Genomic DNA, 24,881 nt, shown 5'->3' on the forward strand with positions numbered 1-24,881 from the left:
ACATAAATGGGACATGTGTAAACGTACAGACAGATTACATTACAAAGTATTTAGCAAGGCTGGCTAGTAATTTTTCTAATTTAAAAAGTGAATTTTCACACATGCATATTTTATCTCCTGCTACTGTAATGCACCACCCACTCAAGTCCCAGGTAGGGCACTGCCATATGGAATTCTTGCAGCACATCTCAAGTGGGGGTGCATGCGCACATGCGCAATCACATGGTGCTCTCTTGCCCTAATATAAAATAAAGATTTTAAAAGAAAGGGTGAGTGTCTGGGTGCAGGGCAAGATATGCAGAATGTAGGTGTGATAAAAATTGAAGAGGCGCAAGAATTTAGGCATAGGGGGTTAAGAGGACACAACTATTTTCAAGTCGCATTTTGTTGCTGAACAGAAGGACAGGGCAGGCAAATCGTACCCTTCGGGCTGCATAGTATAAACAACAAGTTAGTAATCTGAAGTTTATATGTTTACCCTGCCAAGCAGTCCAACATTTCAAACATGCATTTGTCGAAAATGCTGCAACCAACTAAAAGAGTTAATCTGTGTCCATTACCAATTCCAAATTCTGGTGATGGGTTTTTAGGAGACGCATAAGATTAATCCTACAATACTCAAAGAATACACAAGGGAACACACATTCTAGCCTTGAAACAGAGTTTAAAGATGCCAGACTTTCACATTGCTCCTTCCAGGAACTGAATCAAGGGTTACCCACCAAGAGAGGAGGAACTGGCATGCCAGGTCTGCCCATAAGTGGGGGTGGATGCCAGTCTGCAGCCATCCGACGCCGCTGCTCTTCCCAGTATAACTGCTCTTCCTCTACCCGCCGCCAGTACATTTCCTCTTCATAGCGCCTGAATGGAAAGAGATTTTTTAAAAAAGGTGGTACAGTTACATCAAGCAAAGATGAACTGCATCAGGATCATAGAATATTGGGGTTGGAAGAGACCTCAGGCGGTCATCTAGTCCAATCCCCTGCTCAAAGCAGGACCAACACCAACTAAATCATCCCAGCCAGGGCTTTGTCAAGCTGGGCCTTAAAAACCTCTAAGGATGGAGATTCCACCACCTCCCTAGGGAACCCATTCCAGTGCTTCACCGCCCTCCTAGTGAAATAGTGTTTCCTAATATCCAAACTAGACCTCCCCCACTGCAACTTGAGACCATTGCTTCTTGTTCTGTCATCTGCCATCACAGAGAACAGCCTAGCTCCATCCTCTTTGGAACCCCCCTTCAGGTAGTTCTCCCCTCACTCTTCTCTTCTGCAGACTAAACAAGCCCAGTTCCCTCAGCCTTTCCTCGTAAGTCATGTGCCCCAGCCCCCTGATCATTTTCGTTGCCCTCCGCTGGACTCTCTCCAATTTGTCTACATCCCTTCTGTAGCGGGAGGGACCAAAACTGGACGCAATAGTCCAGGTGTGGCCTCACCAGTGTTGAATAGAGTCAAGATATATCACATCCACCGCTTTCCCCATATTCACAGAGTCAGTTATCTCATCATAGAAGGCAATCAGGTTGGTCAGGCATGACTTGCCCTTGGTGAATCCATGTTGACTGTTCCTGATCACCTTCCTCTCCTCCAAGTGCTTCAAAATGGATTCCCTGTATACCTGCTCCATGATTGTGTCGGGACTGAAGTGAGGCTGACCGGTCTGTAGTTCCCCAGGTTCTCTTTCTTCCCTTTTTTAAATATGGGCATTATATTTGCCTTTTTCCAATTGTCCAGGACCTCCCCTGATTGCCATGAATTTTCAAAGATAATGGCCAATGGCTCTGCAATCACATCAGCCAACTCCCTCAGCACCCTTGGCTGCATTAGATGTGGACCCATGGACTTGTGCACGTCCAACTTTTCTAAATAGTCCTTAACCAGTTCTTTCACTACTGAGGGGTGCTCACCTCCTCCCATACTGTGTTGCCCAGTGCAGTAGTCTGGGAGCTGACCTTGTCTGTGAAGACCGAGGCAAAAACAGCGTTGAGTACTTCAGCTGTTTCCACATCATCTGTCACTATGTCGTCTCCCTCATTCAGTAAGGATCCCACACTTTCCCTGACCGCTTTCTTGTTGCTAACATACCTGTAGAAACCCTTATTACCCTTCACATTCCTTGCTAGCTGCAATTCCAGTTCTGCCTTGGCCTTCTTGATTACACCCCTGCATGCTCTATCAATATTTTTATACTCCTCCCTAGTCAACTGTCCAAGTTTCCACTTCTTGTAAACTTCCTTTCTGAGTTTGAGCTCACCGAAGATTTCAGTGTTAAGCCAAGCTGGTCGCCTGCCATATTTGCTATTCTTTCTACTCTTCGGGATTGTTTGTTCCTGCGCCCTCAATAAGGCTTCTTTAAAATACAGCCAGCTTTCCTGGACTCCTTCCCCCCTCATATTAGCTTCCCAGGGGATCCTGCCCATCAGTTCCCTGAGGGAGTCGAAGTCCAGGGTCCGTATTCTGCTGCTTTCCTTTCTTCCTTTTCTCAGGATCCTGAACTCAACCATCTCATGGTCTCTGCTGCCTAGGTTGCCACCCACTTCTACTTCCCCTAACAATTCTTCCCTGTTTGTAAGCAGCAGGTCAAGAGCAGCACGACCCCTAGTTGGTTCCTCCAGCACTTTCCCCAGGAAGCTGTCCCCAACACTCTCCAAAAACTTCCTGGATTGTCTGTGCACTGCTGTATTAAAGTACTTCTGGGCTGAAAACGGTCACTGTCCTCTGACCAGCTGATCAGGAAAAGCCTATGATGCTACATGTAAGTTAACAAATAACTTCTAATGGTTATTTGTGATCAGGTTAGCAAGAGTGCATCTGGAGAATATGAAGAAAATTAACACATTTGATTGAACTGTGTAAGCAGCCAGAAGCAGAATTGGAGATTGCTGATCTTCTCATTTCCTGCCCTAGCTCTGCTGTGTAATGTTTAAACAGCTGCTGTATTTCACACCAGAGATGAGTGCATATCAGTGAGTTAAATGAATTAATAGGTTAAGATTCTGCAAAGAATGGATGATAGAGAAAAAGTTTAAGAAGCCTTTTCTACCCATTCTATGCAAAATGCATTACACAGGAATATCTAGAGGCATCCTCCAGCTGGGTGTGGCACTGCCAGTGCCATATGCCCACTATCTGCTAATACTTAATGGGGCTTGGGTACGGTGGGGAGAAAAAGAGGGCACGGAGCACATACAGTATGTACTCTGAGGCATTACAAAAGCTATCCATCTTCCCACTTCACTTAGTGCTCTACTGCAGTGGTTCTCAAACTGTGGGCCACAGCCCAAATGTGGTCCGCGACACAGTCCCAGGTGGTCCGCCCTGGGCGGAGTTGGGGGCCGCCCAGTCAGCAGCTGCCATTTTCCAGCCGCCGTGGTCAAGAGGTAAGGAACGGGGCAGATCTCGGCTGCAAGGACATGGAAGGGAGCACAGGGCAAATGGGGGAGGGGGAGCAGAACAGTGGGGGCAAGGAGGGAAGCCCAGGGAGGCAGTGAGGTCCAGAGGTGCCAAAATACAAGTTCGCCCAGGACACCATTTTCCCTAAGGCCAGCCCTGGGTGCCTGTGCGGCATGCTAGGGTGCTGGGTGGATGCCTAGGGCAGGGCTGCCAGGTGACGAGCTCAAAGCACTCAGCAAGCTGCTGAGGTGGAGGGTGTTGGTGGGAGCACCTGCCTGGCCCCTCTGCCCTCTTGCTGGCCCTGGTCCCTGCTGAGGTGAGGGGCCCACACACGCCTTGCAGGACCCCTCTCTCCCTGACAGATGCATGTTAATAGTGGGCTGTAGTGCCTATTTCAGCTGCACAGGTGAGCCTCAGGGAAAAAAGTTTGGGAATCCCTGCTCTAGAGAAGTGAGTGCAAAATATGAGCCAACATCTAATTCCTTCAACTTACATTGCTTTCAAACACTTTATTGTAAAAACAGGCCTAGATCCTCCCCTTCAAATGCTGTTCACTTAGAGCAAGGGCAAAGTACCAGCCAGCGAGAACAAGATAACACATCTGCCTTCACTTTCCCTATGTAGAGGCAATGGTGTTGGATGATACAGCTCTAAAGCATCTTTAGACTCCTGTCAGATCATAAGCTTTTTTATTATGGCAGGGCTTTTCAACCTTTTACTTCCTACAGCTCTATAAACAATCTGACTACTTTGCCCATCTCCCATCCATTAAGGCTTTCACAACCAGTTTTCCTCAAATACCTGCCCAGAATCCTTTGCATCAGTTCCTTTGTCACTACAGAAGTCAACACATGGGTTTTTCTGGCATCTCAAGAAGAAAACGTGCAAGTGGCTAAGCAAGAAAGCAGTTGCACAGACAGGGAAGAAGAACAGATCTGTGACCACCTTCAATATCCTGACCCACAGATTGAGAGCCCTTGCACTAGCAAAACTCAATGGATGATGTGAATTAACACGAAAGTATGAATCCTGCAATATCCCATAAAATCCGCATTTCTGAGAAAGTGATCTCCAACGGAGGACTTGCCTCATTTCCATGTGCCAACGCTGCTCTTCCTCTCTGCGTCTCTTTATCATATCCTTCTGTTTCTGCTTTTTCATCTTCTCCTCGTGCATTTTCCGAGCTCGGTTACTGGGCTTGATCTCAACTGGTAGATCTGGGTTTACTTTCTTCTACAAGGAAATTACAACACATTTTAGACAATCTTAAAAGCATTATCACAAAGCTAGTAGAATATCAATATTTAAAAAAAGTCTACTACTGTAGTCCCATAATTAAAGTGTTACTAATAAACCTGACATTACACTTGGGTTTTTAGATACTGTTTGATGGCATGTTGTATAAGGATAATTTGTACCATTTCTTAATTAAGAGAATTAGCCATGGGGAGGTGTACCACACACTTAAACCCCTACCGCCAGAACCAGGAAGCCTTTTTGTAAACTCTTCCAGCTCCCAGCATCAATTGCTAAAAAGACCTATCCAAAACAGATTTAAGACAGAGAGTAAAACCCAAGAGCAACTTTTAAAAACTTTTATGTCTAAAATTAAACACCTAAATAAAAGGGGCCTGACTTTCAGAGATGAGCATCCGCAACTCCCAATGAAGTAAACTGGAGTTTATGGGTACTCAGCACCTCTGAAATCAGGTCCGAGGTGTCTTAAATAGGGAGCCCAAAATGGAAATACCCAGGTTTGAAAATCTGGGACCAAGTCTCCAGCTTCACATAAACTCAAGCTTTGAACCTGAGATGTTTCAAAAGCGATATTCAAAAGCCTAACCCAGGGATAATATTAAGTACATTTCAATGTTCTGAGAATAATTCTTCTAATCAGACTTTATATTAATGCAGCCCCATTGAAATTAGAAATACACCTCTACCCCGATATAATGCGACCCGATATAACAAATTCGGATATAATGCGGTAAATCAGTGCTCGGGGGAAGGGGGGGGGGGCTGTGCACTCGAGCAGATCAAAGCAAGTTTGATATAACGCGGTTTCACCTATAACGTGGTAAGATTTTTTGGCTCCCGAGGACAGCGTTATATAGGGGTAGAGGTGTATCTGCTTGAATATGGGACATGAGTTCTTTATTTTCTGCTGTTTCTTTCTCATCTTAAATCAATGCTGTTTGCAACATTTCCACAGCAACCAAATGTTTGTTGATGTTGCATTTGCTGGTAGTGGAAGAGATGCTACAAACAAAAGTAACAGGTTTCAGAGTGGTAGCTGTGTTAGTCTGTATCAGCAAAAAGAACAGGAGTACTTGTGGCACCTTACAGACTAACAAATTCATTTGAGTATAAGCTTTCGTGGGCTAAAACCCACTTCATCGGATGCATGCATACTTATGCGCAAACGAAAATGGTCATTTCAGTCGAAGAACAAGTAGCAGGAACAGGTGAACACTTAGCAAACAGAACTCATGTTCTCATCTAAAGAGCCTTGATTGATTAAAGCATGAGTAACTGAAAATAGAAAAAAAAAAATGTGGATAGGCAACCAGAACGTTTTTTCATCTCAGAGCTTTTTAAAGTCTTGCTAATAGTCAATGTAAATGAGCAATCTGCTCGTTACTTTTGGATGAAAAGGCAAAATATTTTTACTCTCTGTAGGCTTCAAAATGTTGGTAAGAGAAGAATTAGCCAGTTCTGGACTTAACCAATTGCACGACTTCAAAACAATTTCTGTTTGTTGGAATGGACAATTTGGGGTGGTAATGATCTAAAGAGCCTAAAACTTGCTTCCAAGAAATGTTATTTCAACAGGAGTTGGAACAGGCCCAGATGACAAAATATACTCCATGTACCGATTGGTCAATAGCCAAATATGCTTTGCCATTGAAAGAGACCAACTGAAGATAGCCTAAGGCGGTTTTAACCTAAGAATTTTAAAATATGCTTTTTAGGTCCCTCTGTGCTGGATTTAAGTGGTGTTTACCACCCCCAACATATTGTAACATATAGTACTTGCAAAGCTTGTAAAATGCTGTGTGTTCGCTAAAAATACTCCTAAAACAGAGCTGGGCCAATCAGTGCTTAAATGCAATGTTAAGGTCAACCAATGCAAGAAAGAAGTTAAAATGGTGAAGATGAATCCTGATATAAGGAACTCAGACCCACCAAATGATTTAAGCCTATAAACAGTGACTGTATTCACTGACACTTGAATTGCCAAAGTCAAATTGAGTTTGATGGATTCAATTCTTTGTGGTCTGTGCAACAACTTTGGCTTCACATTAATAATTCCAATAACTGATTTATCATTAAACACAATAAATCAATCCCAGGCATGTCCACTGGTTCATGGTTAATTTGTACTATAACATCACTCCCTGGATTACAGTGCAGGATGGTTAAGTAGAGGTGGGACAATCTTCTACAGTTACTCCATTTCATGAAATCATTACTCCATTTCATGAAACACCAATCAAGGTCACCATCTACTGGCCACTTACTTACAACTTCAAGAACTTTAGTATAGCAATCCACTGTCGCCTTTGGAACAGAAGGCACCGATTGTTAGGAAGTCAGCCTTACCAAAAGCTAATTCTTTTGTAACAACAAGTTTGGGAAGAGCTGCTACCAACAATGGACTGAGCATGTGGAAACTTGACTCAATGCCATAATATTAATAATGGGACAAAAAACCCCCACCACACTCAATATACATTTGCTTTTGATACATTCCTTTTGACATTAAATGGCTGTTTCTGAATAAAATTTGCTCCTTCCATGGAAACCAGATTCTGCTGGGTTTGTTTTAACGAATAAGAATAATGGGTGACTGTGGCCTTGGCAGTAACATGAAGCTTGCAAAATGACTGCCATTCACTAAAGGAGGAGGGAACAGTCGGGAGCAACAGCCCATTTGCAATACCTCCTGCTGGGATGAGCAAGCATGGAGAGTATAAGTAGCCTTGTCCTTTAATATCATGGGAGTAAATGGCTGACAGGGAAATTCAGCAGTTAGTCTCTGAATAAGTATCTTTAACTACTGATTTTAAAGTTGCCTCCAGTGACCACAAGATCTTTCCCTCTCCTCCCTGGAAGAGAGGATCACTAAGCACCTTCATATATGTCCAAATAGCTATGCAAGACTAATTTTGCTACTGACCAATCCATTTTGAATTAGTGCTGGGAAGCTGCAAATTGTTGGCCACCGCTGCTTCAGGTGCCTGAACTGCAATATTCCTTGTAAAAGGATGTCTAAATGGTTTACTGCCCCACTTAAAGGCAGAAAGAGGAGACACTCATTCCAGACAATTGCTCTGAGGGAGAGAGATGGTATGGCTACTCTCTTCAAGAAACTATTAGCAACAGGGAAGGGAGAGGGATCAGGAATTAGTTCTATTGGATAATTTTCCAAAATTTTTGTATAACTATTTATTAATTAGAAAAAAAAAGCATTAGGAATCGTCTTTTCTAGAGTTAACATATTCCAGCAGGATGTCTAAGAACAGGCTGAATTGGTAATTTAACTTGACTTCATACAATATTATTTTATTCCTTTAGAAAGCAAGAATTTCATCCAGATGAAATACAAAACAAATGGTAAAAGTGGTGTTTTGAAAATCTCCATTCAGACATGCAAGATCTAGTTTCATTTTACACTCATTTTGAAACTTAAACTTACTATTTGTTAAGTGCTAACAAGATGCTGGAAAACATTTATTTCCTACAACAAAATCTACTCAGACCAGTTACCACCTTCATTAAGTTATCTGCACTGAACATCCATCTATGGTAGTTTCCTTTATAATTTTAGGAAAAGAAGATTAAAGTTTTCAGTCAGAGATGCTAAATATAGTAAGAGCTGAGAATCTGGAAGTGGACAATTCTTGGTGGAAAAAATGTTTGCAAGAAATTTTTCTGGACTCATTCCATTTGCTTTTACATCTGATAGAATTCTTCTTCTATTTAGAAAAAGCTTTTTACAAAATAAGCTACTGATCTCTCCCCCTTCTTCTATTTTAGGAGTCGAGAGTGAAGCCACTACCATCCAAGTCCCTTTGTACAGCACCACGACAGGATGTCCCCATTCACACCTTGTACTGGAGCCGATGCCTACGCCCCTTCAGGTGCATATCCTTGGCATTAGGATCATTGAAACTGCACTCGCAGAGCTTACAGTGAAACCGGATCATTTTTCCTTCATCATTGCGTACCTGAGATAAAATATGTAATTTAATATTTATAGGCACTTTTTGTGGCAACAAAATTATCTTGCATTTAAGAAGACCCTTACATCCCAGTGGAGCCTAAGGCACTTTACAAACTTAAAAGTATATGCATTTATCCATTACTAAAATTCAGTCAACTCTTGGGTAAGACGCAGCATCTATTTAATAGCTCACAGTGACATTACATAGTTGTTTAGGACCGGAAGAGAAGATACAATATCCAATTTAAACTGTAGAAGAAATTTAGGGAGGCCCAGAATAAGCCCATGTATAAAGAAATGTAACCTGAACATTAGGATTAACACTTATGAAAAGCACCATGACAACTTTCATGAACACACATGGTTCAGGATCTCAGTTTTATGGCTCATCTGAAATGTGGGCTCTCCAGCCGCACAACACATCTTAGCACCATGTTAGGATTTTAGTGCAGTAATGGCTCAAAGTAAAGAGTATCATCTACTGAATCAGAACTACCACCACCACTTCTTGCAGCACCAAGATGTTCCCAACCTTTGTTAGCTCATGATTCTCAACCATGTAACAGCTCACGGTGGCATGGCTCCAGGCATAAATGATTCTTAAACTTTAAAAACTGTTTGTTGTTCATCTCCTATTTGTTTATAATCTTAGCAAGGATGGGAAACAGGACAACACTGAAGTAAACAAAATTTCACTGGAAGTGATACAGATGAAATTTAATCTTGATTTCCAATCCAATTCTACAGAACTGGGGATTCAAGAGCAAGGGAACATTTTAAAGACTAATTAAAAACATTAATAGTTTAACATAACCAAATAATTTTGATATTTGGCACAGCCTCATGAACTGTATGTAGGCAGGACAGAGACAAAGTTCTCAAGCAAGGGCTCCTTAGTAGGCTGTCTAAATCCTGCATTTGGGTGCTCAAATGTAGATGTGAAAATTGGGCCACAGTAATTCAACAGCAGATGAAATGGAGGGCACAGAATGAAGCCAGCAGTTAGATCAGGGGTCAGCAACCTCCGGCATGCTGCCCCCATCAGGGTAATCCACTGGCGGGCCATGAGACATTTTGTTTACGTTGACCGTCCACAGGTACGGCCCCTCGCAGCTCCCAGTGGCTGCAGGGAACAGCGAACTGTGGCCACTGGGAGCCGCGTGGGACCGTGCCTGTGGACGGTCAATGTAAACAAAATGTCTCGCAGCCCGCCAGCAGATTATCCTGATGGGTCACGTGCTGAAGGTTGCTGACCACTGAGCTAGATGATTTTTCTCAGGGTGCTCAGTGTTGAAAATACTGAAATATGGTCCTACCAAATTCACCACCCATTTTGGTCAATTTCAGAGTCATAGGGTTTCAGATATCATGGTCCGTGACACGTTTTTTATGGTCATGAGTTTGGTAGGGCCCTTGCACATGCTTTAAGTATATTTGAACTTCAAAACCTGACATTATACAGCTATACTTGTGAGTGATTTGTGAAAAAAAGTGATCAAGCATTACCTCTTCCACATAGTCATGTCCCACAGGTTGTACGTCAAATAAACCCCCTGGGCCATCCCCAGAGCCATCATGCGTGGACTGTTCATTTTGTAGCTCTGATTTTGGTTGCATCACCTTCACTTCCTCCAATTTGATGCTTGTTGCCTGAAGTTTATTAGTCCCTGAATAGAGAGAGCTGGATTAATAACCAACCTGATTTCTTACAATCTGTGAAAGTATCCTTATCCTCATTATCAGCACCTGTATTACAAATCCATCATGTCATTGTTAATTTCTCTTTATAATGCCAAATGACATATCCCTTGGCTAGTCCTGTAGTCATTATGGCAGCTGCCAAAAATACAGCTGGATAAGATTTATGGTTCCACTATACAATTTCTATGACACCAAAAAAACCACATATCTATAGTAATAATTAAAAGTTAGACATGGATAGTCAAGTGGAAGTTTTTCTTATCAGCCTTCCATTCAGACTATACGTCTTCACTCTCTTATGACCAATAGTTAAGTTTAAAACAAACATCATCTACTATGAATGAGTAGACTAGACTACTATAAAGATAAGGAAGTTCTTGTAATAGTAGCAATTGTTTTGAAAGACAAGTGACACACCTGAACTTCAATAACTACAGTTCTTAAAGGTTAAGTTAAATATATAAAAATTTAAAGAGGCAAAGGCTCAATGGTGAGATATAAAAAAAATCAGTTTAATGTCAAGATTAAAAAGTATTTCTACAGATTTCAACAACATATAATTGCCAGTGTTTGATATTCTGCTAAAATACTACAGCCAGGCAATGCAACTTTCAGACAGAAGCCCTCCCTCTATTTCCTCATAGCAGGATTCAAAAGAAAAAAATAAGCAAATATGGAAGCCATCAGATTTGTACAGAAACATACAAAAATCCCTGTTCTGTTTCTGGAACACTTTTGGAGGCAGAGGGAGAAGACAAAAGCAGTTTTAGATTTTAGAAGCCAAGGGGTTAAAAAATAAAAAACCTTTTTCAAGTCATTTAAGGAGCTTGATGTACAATTACTTTTCCTTGGGTTGTTTTTCCTGGATAATGATGGGAACATGAAAAGGCCCCACCTGCAAGCATTTGGAAGAATCATACATTTTAAACAAATTGTCATTCCTATAGGAGGTGAAGGATTTTAGACAATACATCAAAAACAAGACAGTTAAAAATGGATTTTAAGGAGACATACCTGAAAATGTTATCTTGGATGCAACAGGTTTCTTCGCTGGCACTGGCTTGCTTATGTTGCTTGCACTGTTAGTTGCTACAGCTGTTGGTTTTGTTGATGGAACAGATGTAGCTGTAGGGGCATGGGCAGCTGGCTTACTTGCTGCAGCGATGGTAGGACCTGAACCAGAGTTCACTACTACAGGCTCTACTGAAGGGATGGGCTTCCCCAATTTAGTATGCAATTTAACAACCTGAAATACATGCAGTGGTCATATGAAAGAGCAGGAGTAAAAAAGGACGGAAGTTAACAGCAATACTACAAAACTTTTCCTTGTAAAGTGTATAAATTTACAGAAAGACCTGGGTAATCTCCACGCCCAATAAAAATATATAACAAAACAAAGTGATACTACAAACACACATGAGATGAATTGCTCCATTGTAATATTATATTTATAACAGATCTACGATTTTGTAGGAGGTCCTGAAAGACAGAGCAGTACTCCGTAGCAAAATATTTAAAAAGTGTTAAACTATTTTCCCACCAGGTGGCATGCACGCCTATAGAATGGCAGAGCATACCAGACATTAGTGCCTCAACTGCCAGGTCTTCTCTGAACAGATTACAGAACTTGCAAGTAATCAGGGAGAACTGTTGTTGGAAAATGTCTCAGTGTAGAGACTTTAGCAAAGAATGAAAAACAATCTCTCCTCCTCTTCCCAGCTGAATCAGAACTAGAAAACAGTATCTAGGTATCTTCAAAAGGTATCTTCAAAAGAGATCATTTCACTGAGAGGAAAAACAAATTGCATTAAGCATGAGTTGCCCCAAAAAGCCTGTCACCATTCCTAGGGAGGGTGAGAAAGAAGAAAAAGAAGATGAAATACATCCGGGTTCTCAAATTTTTTTTGGTAACCTCAGAGTGCGGCCACCAACTCTTGCTGGTGGCCGCTCTCACACTTTTTCCTAAAATACTTACTTAAGCTTTAGGAAAAACAAATAAATATGCACATAGACATGTCCAAATCATTGAAATTTATTTATTGCTAGCTAGTAAGTCCATTGTGAAAAGTGATATTAACAAACATACAAGTATCACTTTTCACAGCAGACTTACTCAACCCTGGCAAGCCCGGGGACAAATTAAGCCCTGGATAGGGGGTCAGGGGTGGCAGTGGGGGGTTAGAGCCTGAAGCCCTGCCACCGGAGCCTGGGGCCTGCTGCCACGCAGCCAGAGCCCGAAGCCCCGAGGCCAGAGCCTGCCACCCAAGGGTGGAGTTCCAAAGCCTGAGCCCCACCACCCCTGGGAAGGTGGGGAACTCACTGGGTGTCTGCTCCTCCAGTGTTGTGCCCAGGTGTCTCCAGAGCTGGGCAGGGCCCAACCCCTGCTGGCAGCCCCAACAATTAACACCAAGGTGGGGTGCCCAGGAGCAACAGCGTGGGGGCGCTACTTTGCCCCCCTAACCCTGCCCAGGAGGTTGTGGAGATTCCAGAGGACTGGAAAAGGGCAAATACAGTGCCAATCTATAAAAAGAGAAATAAGGTAAACAGTGAGGTGGCAAAATTTGCAGATGATACAAAACTACTCAAGATAGTTATGTCCCACGCAGACTGCGAAGGGCTACAAAAACTATCATGGGATAAGAGGGAAGGTCCTCTCATGGATTGGTGACTGGTTAAAAGGTAGGAATAAATGGTCAGTTTTCAGAATGGAGAGAGGTAAATAGTGGTGTCCCCCAGGGGTCTGTACTGGGACCAGTCCTATTCAACGTATTAGTAAATGATCTGGAAAAAGGAGTAAACAGTGAAGTGGCAAAATTTGCAAAAGATACAAAACTACTAAATATAATTAAGTCCCAGGTAGACTGTGAAGAGCTACAAAAGGATCTCTCAAAACTGGGTGACTGGGCAACAAAGTGGCAGATGAAATTCAGTGTTGATAAATGCAAAGTAATGCACATTGGAAAACAATCTCAACTATACATACAAAACGATGGGGTCTAAATTAGCTGTTACCACTCAAGAAAGATCTTGGAGACATTGTGGATAGTTCTCTGAAAACATCCACTCAATGTGCAGCGGCAGTCAAAAAAGCAAACAGAATGTTGGGAATCATTAAGAAAGGGATAGATAATAAGACAGAAAATATTATATTGCCTCTATATAAATCCATGGTATGGCCATATCTTGAATACTGCGTGCAGATGTGGTCGTCCCATCTCAAAATATATATATATTGGAATTGGAAAAGGTTCAGAAAAGGGCTACAAAAATGATTGGGGGTATGGAACTGCTGCCATATGAGGAGAGATTAATAAGACTGGGACTTTTCAGCTTGGAAAAGAGATGACTAAGGGGGGATATGATTGAGGTCTATAAAATCATGACTGGTGTGGAGAAAGTAAATAAGGAAGTGTATTTACTCCTCCTAACACAAGAACTAGGGGGGTCACCAAATGAAATTAATAGGCAGCAGGTTTAAAACAAATAAAAGGAAGTATTTTTTCACATAACACACAGTCAACCCGTGGAACTCTTTGCCAGAGGATGTTGTGAAGGCCAAGACTATAACAGGGTTCAAAAAAGAACTAGATAAATTAATGGAGGATAGATCCATCAATGGCTATTAGCCAGGATGAGCAGGGATGGTGTCTCTAGCCTCTGTTTGCCAGAAGCTGGGAATGAACGACAGAGAATGGATCACTTCATCATTTTTTCTGTTCATTCCCTCTGGGGCAACTGTCTTCCGACAGTGGCCAATGCCAGGATACTGGGCTAGATGGACTTTTGGTCTGACCCAGTATGGCCGTTTTTATGTTCTTAAGACAGCACAGGGAATTATAGACCAGTCAGTTTAGCTTCAATACCCAGGAAAGATAATGGAGCAAATAATTAAGCAATCAATTTGCAAACACCTAGAAAATAAGGTTATAAATAACAGTCAACATGGATTTGTCAAGAACAAATCGTGCCAAACCAACCTAATAGCTTTCTTTGACTAGGTAACAAGCCTTGTGGATGGGGGGAAGGAGCAGATGTGGTAATATCTTGATTTTAGTAAGGCTTTTGATACGGTCTTGCACGAGCTTCTCTCAAACAAACTAGGGAAATACGACCTATGTAGAGCTACGATAAGGTGGGTGCATAACTGGTTGGATAACCGTTCCCGAAGAGTAGTTATCAGTGGTTCGCAGGCAAGCTGGAAGGACATATCGAGTGGGATCCTGCAGGGATCAGTTCTGGGTCTGGTTCTGTTCAATATCTTCATCAATGATTTAGATAATGGCATAGAGAGTACACTTATAAAGTCTGTGGACAATACAAATCTGGAAGGGGTTGCAAGTGCTTTTTAGAATAGGATCAGAATTCAAAATGATCTGGACAAACTGGAGAAATGGTCTGAAGAAAACAAGATGAAATTCAATAAGGACAAATGCAAAGTACTCTACTTAGGAAAGAACTATTAGTTGCACACATACAAGATGGGAAAAGACTGTCTAGGAAGAAGTACTGCAGAAACAGATTTGGTTGTCATAGTGGACCACAAGCTAACTAGGAGTCAACAGTGCAACACTGTTGCAAAAAAGCAAACATCATTCTGAGATGTATTAGCAGGAACGTTGTAAGCAAGACACGAGAAGTAATTCTTCCGTTCTACTCCGCGCTGATTAGGCCTCAACTGGAGTAGTGTGTCCAGTTCTGGGCACCACATTTCAGGAAAGATGTGGACAAACTGGAGAAAGTTCAGAGAAGAGCAACTAAAATGATAAAAGGTCTAGAAAACATGACCTATGAGGGAAGATTGAAAAAATTGGGTTTCTTTAGTCTGTGAAAGAGAAGACAGAGGGGACATGATAACAGTTTTCAAGTATAGAAAAGGTTGTTAAAAGGAGGAGGGCGAAAAATTATTCCCCTTAACCTTGCAGGATAGGACAAGAAGCAATCAGCTTAAACTGCATGCAGCAAGGGTGGTTTAGACTCATAGAAGGTTAGGGTTGGAAGAGACCTCAGGAGGTTATCTAGTCCAACCCCGTTTAGATTGGACATTAGGAACAACTTCCTGTTAAGGCGGTTAAGTATTGGAAAAAATTGCCAAGGAAGGTTGTGAAATCTCTATAATTGGAGATTTTTAAGAGCAGGTTAGACAAACACCTGTCAGGGATGGTCGATAATACTTAGTCCTGCCATGAGTGCAGGGGACTGGACTAGATGACTTTGCAAGGTCCCTTCCAGTCCCATGGTTCTATGATAGCTGAATTTCTGGTATTACTGTACCAAGTACAATGCTTAGTGTTGAAGCAACGTGGGTCTGTAGTCTTTTGTGGTCATCTACTGCAATCAAATCTTGACGTGTTGGATATATTTCTACTTCAACTTTTTTTAATCAGAAATGTTCCCTGGATATCCGTGAGCTACTGTGAACATTTTTAGAAAACCAGCATCCTCTGTTATCAGACATTCCACTCTATATGTCTGCATGAAATGTCCATGGTCCTGTTGAGCTCTCATACCTTCTGATGCTTCGCTCCCCGGATATGTGCTGCATATGCATCTGCTCCTGTACAGGAGACATCACAGAGCTCGCATCGAAGCTGAGTCTGCACCCCACGAGGGCCACAGTTTGCCAGGTTACCCGTCTTCTGAGCTGCCTCCTTCTTTTTGTGCTTTTGTCCTTCCAAGTGCTCCCGGTAAGTCTGCAGTCAAACAGGGAAATACATTCTAAGCAGCAATGTGAAACACTGATATAATCCCAGCACTTCCTTGGAACCATTCATTTGCAAAGACAGGTCATAATCTGTCTAGTTTTAAAGGTAGAAATGTGCGCAACTCAAAGCCTTTTTGTGGAGTGTCCCATTCATTAACACCACTCACAGCAGCAGCATCTAGAGGCATTCCCAGGCAGGTGAAGCAAACAGATTCTTATATATAGTGCTTTACTTCCTCCAGAAGACAATGTCCAACTACAAAACCCATTTAGGCATAGCTAACCACAATATTTACAGGACAATAGGAAGAATGGTTAAAGTATTTTTAATACCAGTTTTTAAAAGTGTCTGGCACATTTCATTATCACTATACAATGGTCTCTCTCAGAGGGAATTATTTTATTGATATTTGATTGGTCTTCTTGGTAGGAAGCAGACAGAGAATACATGTCACCATCGGAATTAAGAGACAACAGAGATTATCATAATTATAAAGGTAACTAATATTCTTTTTTTTTTTTTTTTTTTTTAAATATATGAGTTTAACAATGGCATTCCTACAAGATGGTCATGAAATGTTACTAGCCCAGGAACAAATCTACTCACCTGCCCTTTATCATCATCATGATAATGGGAGGTAGGGAAGTGGAACCCCAATATTTTACTTACTCATTAAAAAAAGAATTACAGTTTGACCCAGATGAATGGACAAACAGAATTTTGCAATGTTAGCTTTAAAGTAGTATTAAATACTATATTAGCCAATCTAAAAGAATTAGCTTCCTATACAAAACTCTAAAAAAGCTCAGATTTTCTCATTCATTCCAATGGCAAGATGCATTTCCCATGGCTTGATTACAATTATTGATAATTATTATAATCATATTAAAATGGCAGCTCCCTTTAGTGGATTTAAGACGCTTTTAGACTAAGCATTTTGGAGCAGGGACAACTTCCTTTGTATTTATACAGCACCTAAAACATTGGGGCCCAATCCTGATTTAGGCAATGTTATGATAGAAATATTTAATAATTAGCTTCAGTTTTATTCAATTAGAAGCAATGGACAGAATATTACTACTGTACTGCAGCGTCTCTAAGCTGTGGAAGAAATCCCCATGCTTTCAGAGCTGGACAGTCTGACTACATTTTACTGTCACCATAAGAGAAGGACGCCACCACAGAAGTCTATTTGGTATTTCTTAGGATTGCTCTTATTGAAACCTTATAGGACAGCTTATAAGAGACAATAATTTCTCTCCTGAATGACCCTGTCTGCTTCTTCAGTTAAATGCTATATGCTCTAGCTAAGCAGAGAATTCCAAGAACAAAGGCAGAAAAACACCACTTCAGATTTATATTCAAGCCTATTAGTATTATTTTTTTTTTTAATAGCACCCCAAGAACGCACTAGGTGTCTGACAGTAAAAACACAAAAATAAGGCCCCTGCCTCAAGCAGCTAAATCTAAATTTGAAACAAGACACAATGAGTGAGAACAACAAACAGTGCAGAGGGACATTATGGCTTTAAAAAAAGTCAGGCATTTACACAGGAATATCTAATAAACACGTCTAATAAAATCTGCGTTTATAAAAACTTAACACACTTTCTTGGTCAATACCTTGTTCCAAATTTACTTTCCACTCTATAGGTTTAAGCCTTAGAGAACCTGCTGGCTCATTATTAAATATGTTTCCTCACACCTTGACTGAACTGTGGGGAAAGGAGCTAACCAACGGAGGGCAACGTTATCCAGTCCAGCATTCAGCCACTAGAAAGCTCCATAATGCCAAACAAACTGAAAAAGTACAAACTAAGGTCAGGGAGACTAGGCTGGCTGCCTATGAACAGAGGTGCAGCAGACAGGAGGCAGCAGCCTGGGAAATGGCCGTGGAAAGGCGGCCAGGCAGCCCAGGAGACAGGGTTAGGGACTGTTTTCTTTATTGGAACTGTCAATAGGAGATGGGCCTATGATAGTTTCACTGTTTATTTCTGGCAGTTGTAGCAAAATAATCCTGCATTAACTACTTAAAATCTGAGCGTTAATGAAAATCCACAGAAAAATAGAGTCTGTACAGTCTAGTTCTTGGAGAGCCTACAGCACTTGCCTCCAAACTCACAGTACATCGAGCAAACAACCAGACACTTAGTTAAAGCTTGTGAACCACAACATTACATCCTGCAATAGTGGGGGATTGGTTATATCTATTTTCTGCGATGTTTCCATTAAGTCACTGAAGAGGACATACTGCAGATCAATAGGACATCATCTGCTGAACTATATGACTGGGGAGGAAGTGCAGGTTATACAGAGTGGACACATGGGTAAAGGGGATTGCTAACCTGTGGACCAGCACAGCTGATCTTGCAGATATCACAGTAGTGAAGCTGAGGCTGTTTAGGGGGCCCTTTGGGTTTCAGCTGTTTGTTTTGAAAAGGTGTTTTTTTGCTGAAGCTGTTGCTAGAGTTGGTGGTGGTGCTGTTCGCTGTGCTGCTCCATGAAGAAGAGCTCGTAGATTTCGGTTGCTGTGGCGGGGGTGGCGGCTGCTGATGCTGGGCCTGGGGCTGCTGAGGTGGCTGATAGTAAGTGCTAGCTGCTGTGTATGCTGTGGCATCATAACTGGAGTAATTTGACCCTAGCAGGCAGAAAGAAAAGGGAGCAATTTTATGAGGGTTATAGTAGAAACAAAGAGAATTACAGTGCAACACCTGCATGACAGCTACCTCCTTACCAGAGTATGATGCAGAAGTGGAGTTGTATGAAGAGGAGGGGGTGTACGAGGAGATGGAGGAGGCAGATGCATTCTGCTGAACAGTTGTTACTGTTGGGTAGGCATTGTAGCTTGAAGATGTGGCGCTCACTGTTTGAACTGGCTTAATTGTAGTCACCTGTCTCTGTGGCTGGCTCTGACTATAAATACCACTAGATTGACTGTAGCCACCTTTGGAGCCTAGAAAGCAAACACACAAGTTCACCTTCTTGCAAAACTGAAGACAGATACATGTGCTTCTAAACTATTACAGTCATCTCTCTTTACTAATAATAGATATTTGCTAAACAAGACACTGGAAATGTATAGCAATCGGGTACAATTTATACGATGAGAGACTGCAAAACATATTAGCCTGGAAAGAAGTGAAAGATACAGATGAATAATCGATCAGTCCTTCCCTTTTCCATTCTTTCACAATAAAAAAGCATGAGGTCACTCAGATTAATAGCAGGCAATTTTAAAAACTACAGTAAATGAGGGGAGGTTTTTTTTTTCCTTACCTGTAAGTTTGGTTTCTCATAGTGGAACTCACAGCTGGGTAGGTTCCACCCACTCATCCCTGGAGATAGCTGGCTGATTTCAGGTGTAAAAGGGAGACTCCAATAACCAGTTGCAGGACAGGAGACACCCCTGAAGATCTATTCTCAAGCTTTCATACAAATTGGTTAAAACTGGAAAGAGATATTTTTAATGCACCAAATAAGACACACTCTCTTCTTAAAACAGTAGATGATTATAAAAAGAATTCATACTTTAAAAACTAGACCTAGGAAGGGTTCCTCTGGATTGGTGGATGTCCCCACTATGAGAAACCAAAAATTTTCTTCTCTCATTCACAAGGACCATCCAGCTATCCAGAAGACTCACTGCTGGGATCTAGCAGGCAGTAAGGTAATGAATGTTGCCAGAAACAAGATAATGGCCAAAAGGAAGGCAGGGAACACCACATGCACTAGAATTTTTGTATTACGCTCTTAAATATCAAACGCAACTTGTTGAACCCTATGGCTGAAGGCTGTATCCATTGACGTGAAACTTTTCAGTGTTGGATGAAAGAACACACACAGACCATGTAGTTGCCTTGCAAGTTTCCTGCTTCAAAGCACCATTGCTTTCTGTCCAGGAAGAGGAGCTCAGCCTTGTCGTGTGCATCATGAATCCTTTGAAAGAATCTTTACTAAGTGTGAGGTACCCTTGCTTCATTGCCAGTCTGATCCATATGAAAATTGTAGCCTTTGAGGTTTTCTTGCCTATCTTGTAGGTGCCTTATATGACAAGCAATGCATCCGACTTCTATGATTTGGCTCTACCCAAGTAATATTTTAGAGTGCTCCAAACATGTAAAGTATGCAGCAATTTCAATTGCAGCATGAATTGGTCTGGGACAAAAATGAATGAAAGGCAGTCTCTGAGATAGAAAGACAAATTACCTATGGGCACATTTGTACCAGGTCTGAGAACCATTTTGTTTGGAAAAATATGCAGATACTGCTCAGATAGATAATGCTCCCAAACAGAGAAATTTGATCTGCTGAGACAGAATACATAAATAAGGCTGTTTTGAGGAATTGTATATAAAAAAACCATTTGGATAAGGGTTTAGAGATGGCTTTGTTGTAGCTTGTAGAACTAAGATTAAATTGCAAATTTAAAATATATGACATATTCTTGGGAACAGATACAGCTTTTAAGGAATATGTCACATAATAATGGGGAGCATTACTGTTAACTTCCTTCCTGAAGACAGACATCTTAGTGCTGAAAGTGGAATAGACAGGAAAATAGGGCTTAAGCCTTACTTGCATCTGGCCATAAGGAACTCTAATATGGCTGAACTGGAAGGTGCCAGAGGCTGTCTGTTTAACCCACACCCACTTGGCATGGTGCTCTGTCTCCCTCTAGTGGTGGCTAGGTTACATAGAGGTGGATAAGTCTAATACAGCCTTGGACATTAACAGAATCTTTTTAACTCAAGCAGTAAAGTCTTGTACAACAAGACCCAGACGTCCAGCTTCGATCCCTGCTTCCAATAACTCACACAGGAGAGTGGTGTTACATCTCTAGTGCACAGTCTACACTAAATGAGAAAATATGTTCAATATGCCTTGATAAGAGCAGAAAGTAAAGTTCTTCCTAGATAACTAATCTCAGATTCCAAGCATTCCAGCCTCCAAAGATCTGGACGGAGGAGAGAGGTTGGAAAGCTGGAATGGTTCTCTGCATCCAGTAAAGAAACCAAAACCTTCAGGGCCAAAAAGTGACTTTAAGAACCATTCTTGCTTTGTCTAATTGACTTTTCCTGGCACCTTTGGTTAGGATGTATACAGGAGTTGGCCATTCCATGTGATGAAGGTGGTGTCCATGTGGCAAGAGCCTCTCTGGTGCTTTGAGAAGATCTTAGTGGTCTTGTTTGTCTGAGACACAGAGAGATCCAAGTGTGGAGCATCCCAGGCTGATATAAATTTCAGAATACAGTCTGGTCCAGCTCCCAGTTCTCAAGAGACAGTCGATGGGTTAGCCAGATGGCTTGATGGTTTAACTTTTTTGATAGAACTTGTTTTGATTGCTAGCTGCAATAAGTTTGTTTGTGTCCTTTAGTAACAACTTTTGGTACCTCCGCTGGTGCACATACCCATGGCTCTCCCTATTATCATCATCACTCTACTATAACTGGGCATTATTTTCAAGTAACAAACTGCTTTGAGTTTTAGACAGTTATGTTTAGGGTAGTCTCTCTTTTTGAGCATTTGCAGTGTGAGAGTTCACATCTCTCTTGGGCACCCCAACTTGACAGGCATTTTCATCATCTTAAGCTGGTGTGGCTCTGAATGAGGTTTGCCTGCCAGGAACTTTCCCAACACCAGAACTACCATTTTCACGGGAGTGTCAACACATGATCCAGTTCTGCCAGAGGAGAGCTTACAGAGGTCAGAGGTAAATAATTTCCCGTTAAGCAGTTTCTATAAAGGGACTAAGATTCTAGTCAGTTATGGTCCGTACCATCATTTTTGATGATCTGTGATAAAGCTGAATTAGACAAAACTACTACTGAAATTTGTCCATGGGTAAGACTACAGTGCTGAAGGATGAGAGATGGAAATCATTCTGTGAGGGAATTCCATGAGTTTTTGGGATAGACAGTAAAACCATACTGCCATAGAAGTTGTATTGAACTTGGTGAGTCTTACAAGCCTTTCTGCATTTTGAACTGTTTTGTTTATTGAGAGACTGTCAAGATAATGATAAATCTGTAGCTCATAATTTGGACATTACAAATACCATGAGATTTGAGAAAATTGTTTGGAAGGGAAAATGGAGATAGGCAACGATTGGCATCTTGTTTCTGGATTTAAAAAAGTTCCATTCAGAGTCTTGTTTTCCTAATTCAGAGGAGAGAGAGATCCAGCAAAAGCCTCTAGTTTGTTTTGACATCACAACTCTGGAACAGTTTCCTGAACATTGTTCTTCGAGAGGGACTGGAGCTACTGCTTTTAGTTTTCTAAGTTCTGAATGCATTGTTGCACTGCTAATTTTTTAGTTCAATTTGCAGGGAAGAAAAGGAGGAAAAAAAGGAGGAATTTGCTGAAACTATCAGATATCCTTCACTTATTACCTCTAGTCCCTATTTGTCAAGACAAATAGTTGTATCAACCTAGCCACCAAAACATCCTTAGGAATCCTCCAAAACAATGAGAGGCCACGAGCTGGCACAGATTAAAGAGACTCTGAGAAGCCCTGTTTCTGAAAGAATCCCGGGACATCCTCATTGGGGAACTGCATATGTATTTCCCATTTCTGAAGGCATGAAGAAAATTAAGAGCTGGTTATAAATACTGTAATGTCCATCCAGGTCAGTGATCCGAGTTCATGCAAGAGGTCCAGTATCCAGGAGATCCAATCCAAGGGAAATGCACAGTGTAGTAGCAGGTGGAGTCAGACAAGGCAAAAAGACAGGATGAGATGGGGGCAACAAGACAGAATCAAACAGGGTCCAAGTAGCAACTAATGGGAAATGGCTTGATGATTCAGAAAGGAAGCAGGAAGTTTATATATAGTAACCAACCAGAGTCAAGATCATGTGGCCAATCAGGAAGCAGAACCCTGGAAGCTGGCCCACACAAGTCTGTGAATTCCCTGTTAATTGGATGAGTTGGTGTGGTGTGATGGCCAAGGCTGCTTTCCAAGAACCCAGTGGGCCTGGCTTCGAGACCAGGCCCTAACAAAGGAGGTTGATATCAGGATTGACATCAGTATATTAAAAAATGACTCTCAATGATCTTGCTGTTATGAAGAGACTGCTCAATTTTGAAGAGTTATTAAAGCTTTTTCTTTTTCTCAGGAACCTCTAAATAAAGATCAAATGAAGCTGGGTGAGATTTGAGCTAGCAGTCAAATCAATGGCCAGCGTTCTAACCTACAAATTTCTTCTTGCTATAGCATTGCAGAAAAGTGATCTGTCAGAAAAAAACTTGTCCCAGCAAGCATCATAACTCAACGAAAGCTCTTGGTTATTTTGGAAAGATCTCTCAAAGCAAAGGTAGCTTTTTATCCATGACAGAGAATGCTTGAACAATACTATACCAAGTAATTGAAGCTCGAGGCAACTCTTGCTCTTCACTTTAGCATTTTTTTAAATTTAGAGGCCTTAATAACCAGCAGTATGGATGGAGTCTTTTCCAAAATTATGTGCCAGGACCAAGAAGCTGTAATCTGATAATGTGTCTTCCTAGAGCTTGTAGAGTTTAAGATAAACCTTGCTGAGGAACCTCTTGGCAGGTGAAGTCCTGAATCATGATTTTCTGAAGACACTAGTGAATACTGCATTAACCTTGGATTTCCTCATCTAGAGTGCATTTTTGAAACACAAGAATGCTTGGTCAGCATTATCTGCCCAGTACAAATTGTCTTCTTAAATGCAGTTCTATTCTGAAAAGTGGCTAAAAAAATGTCATCATGCAGTTCCATGTTTATTGTGCCTCCATATCAAATTTATGCAGTTTAGAAATATTATTTCGTAACAGCCCTCCCTGCAAATTTTACATAGGCTAATAAAGTTGCATAGGTTTGAGAGCAGAATATGGCTTAATATATATATTACTGTCGATGCACAAAGGGAAAAAATAACCCAACTAGACATGCCAAGAGCCCAGGCTGAGTTTGCAGAGCTGACAGTCAATCACACAGTATTTTTTGTCCTTTGTAAACTGAGCAAATGTGATAATCAATGAGACACAAACATGGAAGCCAACAAAGTGTACATAACACAGACACTCAATTTCAGAGCAGAATTGCACTTTAGAAGTTGTCTAAATCATCCCGGTCAAGAGTCATCTGGTATCCAAGTCAAGGAGTTCATGTTGCTTAAAAAAAAAAAAAAAAAAAAAAAAAAAAAAAAAGCAATTCTAAACTACTAAGATTTTCTGGTTTTTGCCTTCATTCCTAGGCAATAGTGGTGAAGAGGAAAGATTCCTAAGGCAAAAACCAGAAAATTGTTGTCTAAAGAGGAAAGATGGCGATTACTTTTTGGATGAAAGGGATTAAGAGCTCTTATCTTTTCATCTTCATTTAACTCTTAACCCAAGAATGGGGAACACAACAACATTTGGTGGCTCTGCTTCTTTCTGAATTGAGAATGGTCCCTAATGACCAGAAAAGGGGTATGGACAATCTCCTAACTCCTCCCTATAGGTTCAGGAGAGATTACAGCTTTCAAATAATTGGATGCTGACTTTTTTCCTTCAGAATGAAAAAACAAATTTAAAATAATTATTCCTACGCCATTAAGTCCTGGTCATAATAAGCTGTTTTTGATGGAATTAAAATTTGGCCTTGAAGGAAAAGCTTTAGTGTACTACGATGGCAGAAGGATGGAAGTAGATGGCCAGACACTGCTGAGTTGACGTGCTAGCATATTTACTGCTTTTGGAAGCAATACTTTTAACAGATCATTTGCTGTGTCGTTTGGAGAGGCCCTTGTCATCACAGCCCCACACACTCACTCCCAGGAAGGTGGAAATGGCTGAATTCTACTAGATTGCATTTTCCCTACTGGATCTTCACCTAACCATGAAGTTGAGGGAAAA

The 24,881-nt window shown here is 41.3% G+C and overlaps 1 protein-coding gene across 7 annotated transcripts in view; it reads right to left on the reverse strand.

The window, feature by feature from the left end:
• Positions 1-24,881, reverse strand: part of LOC117868781 (megakaryocyte-associated tyrosine-protein kinase-like) — a 116,629-nt gene that overhangs the window by 61,816 nt on the left and 29,932 nt on the right. For all 7 annotated transcript variants that reach the window (XM_034755002.1, XM_034755003.1, XM_034755006.1 and 4 more), the window contains exons 4-11: positions 18,757-18,975; positions 18,368-18,660; positions 15,828-16,010; positions 11,335-11,566; positions 10,126-10,286; positions 8,504-8,623; positions 4,480-4,625; positions 723-861 (exon numbers count right to left, since the gene is read on the reverse strand). In XM_034755002.1, coding sequence (XP_034610893.1) covers positions 723-861; positions 4,480-4,625; positions 8,504-8,623; positions 10,126-10,286; positions 11,335-11,566; positions 15,828-16,010; positions 18,368-18,660; positions 18,757-18,975 — 1,493 coding nt within the window. The remainder of the gene's footprint in view (positions 1-722; positions 862-4,479; positions 4,626-8,503; positions 8,624-10,125; positions 10,287-11,334; positions 11,567-15,827; positions 16,011-18,367; positions 18,661-18,756; positions 18,976-24,881) is intronic.

The sequence above is a fragment of the Trachemys scripta genome, chromosome 22 (genome assembly GCF_013100865.1).
Source record: "Trachemys scripta elegans isolate TJP31775 chromosome 22, CAS_Tse_1.0, whole genome shotgun sequence".
Taxonomy (NCBI): Eukaryota; Metazoa; Chordata; order Testudines; family Emydidae; genus Trachemys; species Trachemys scripta.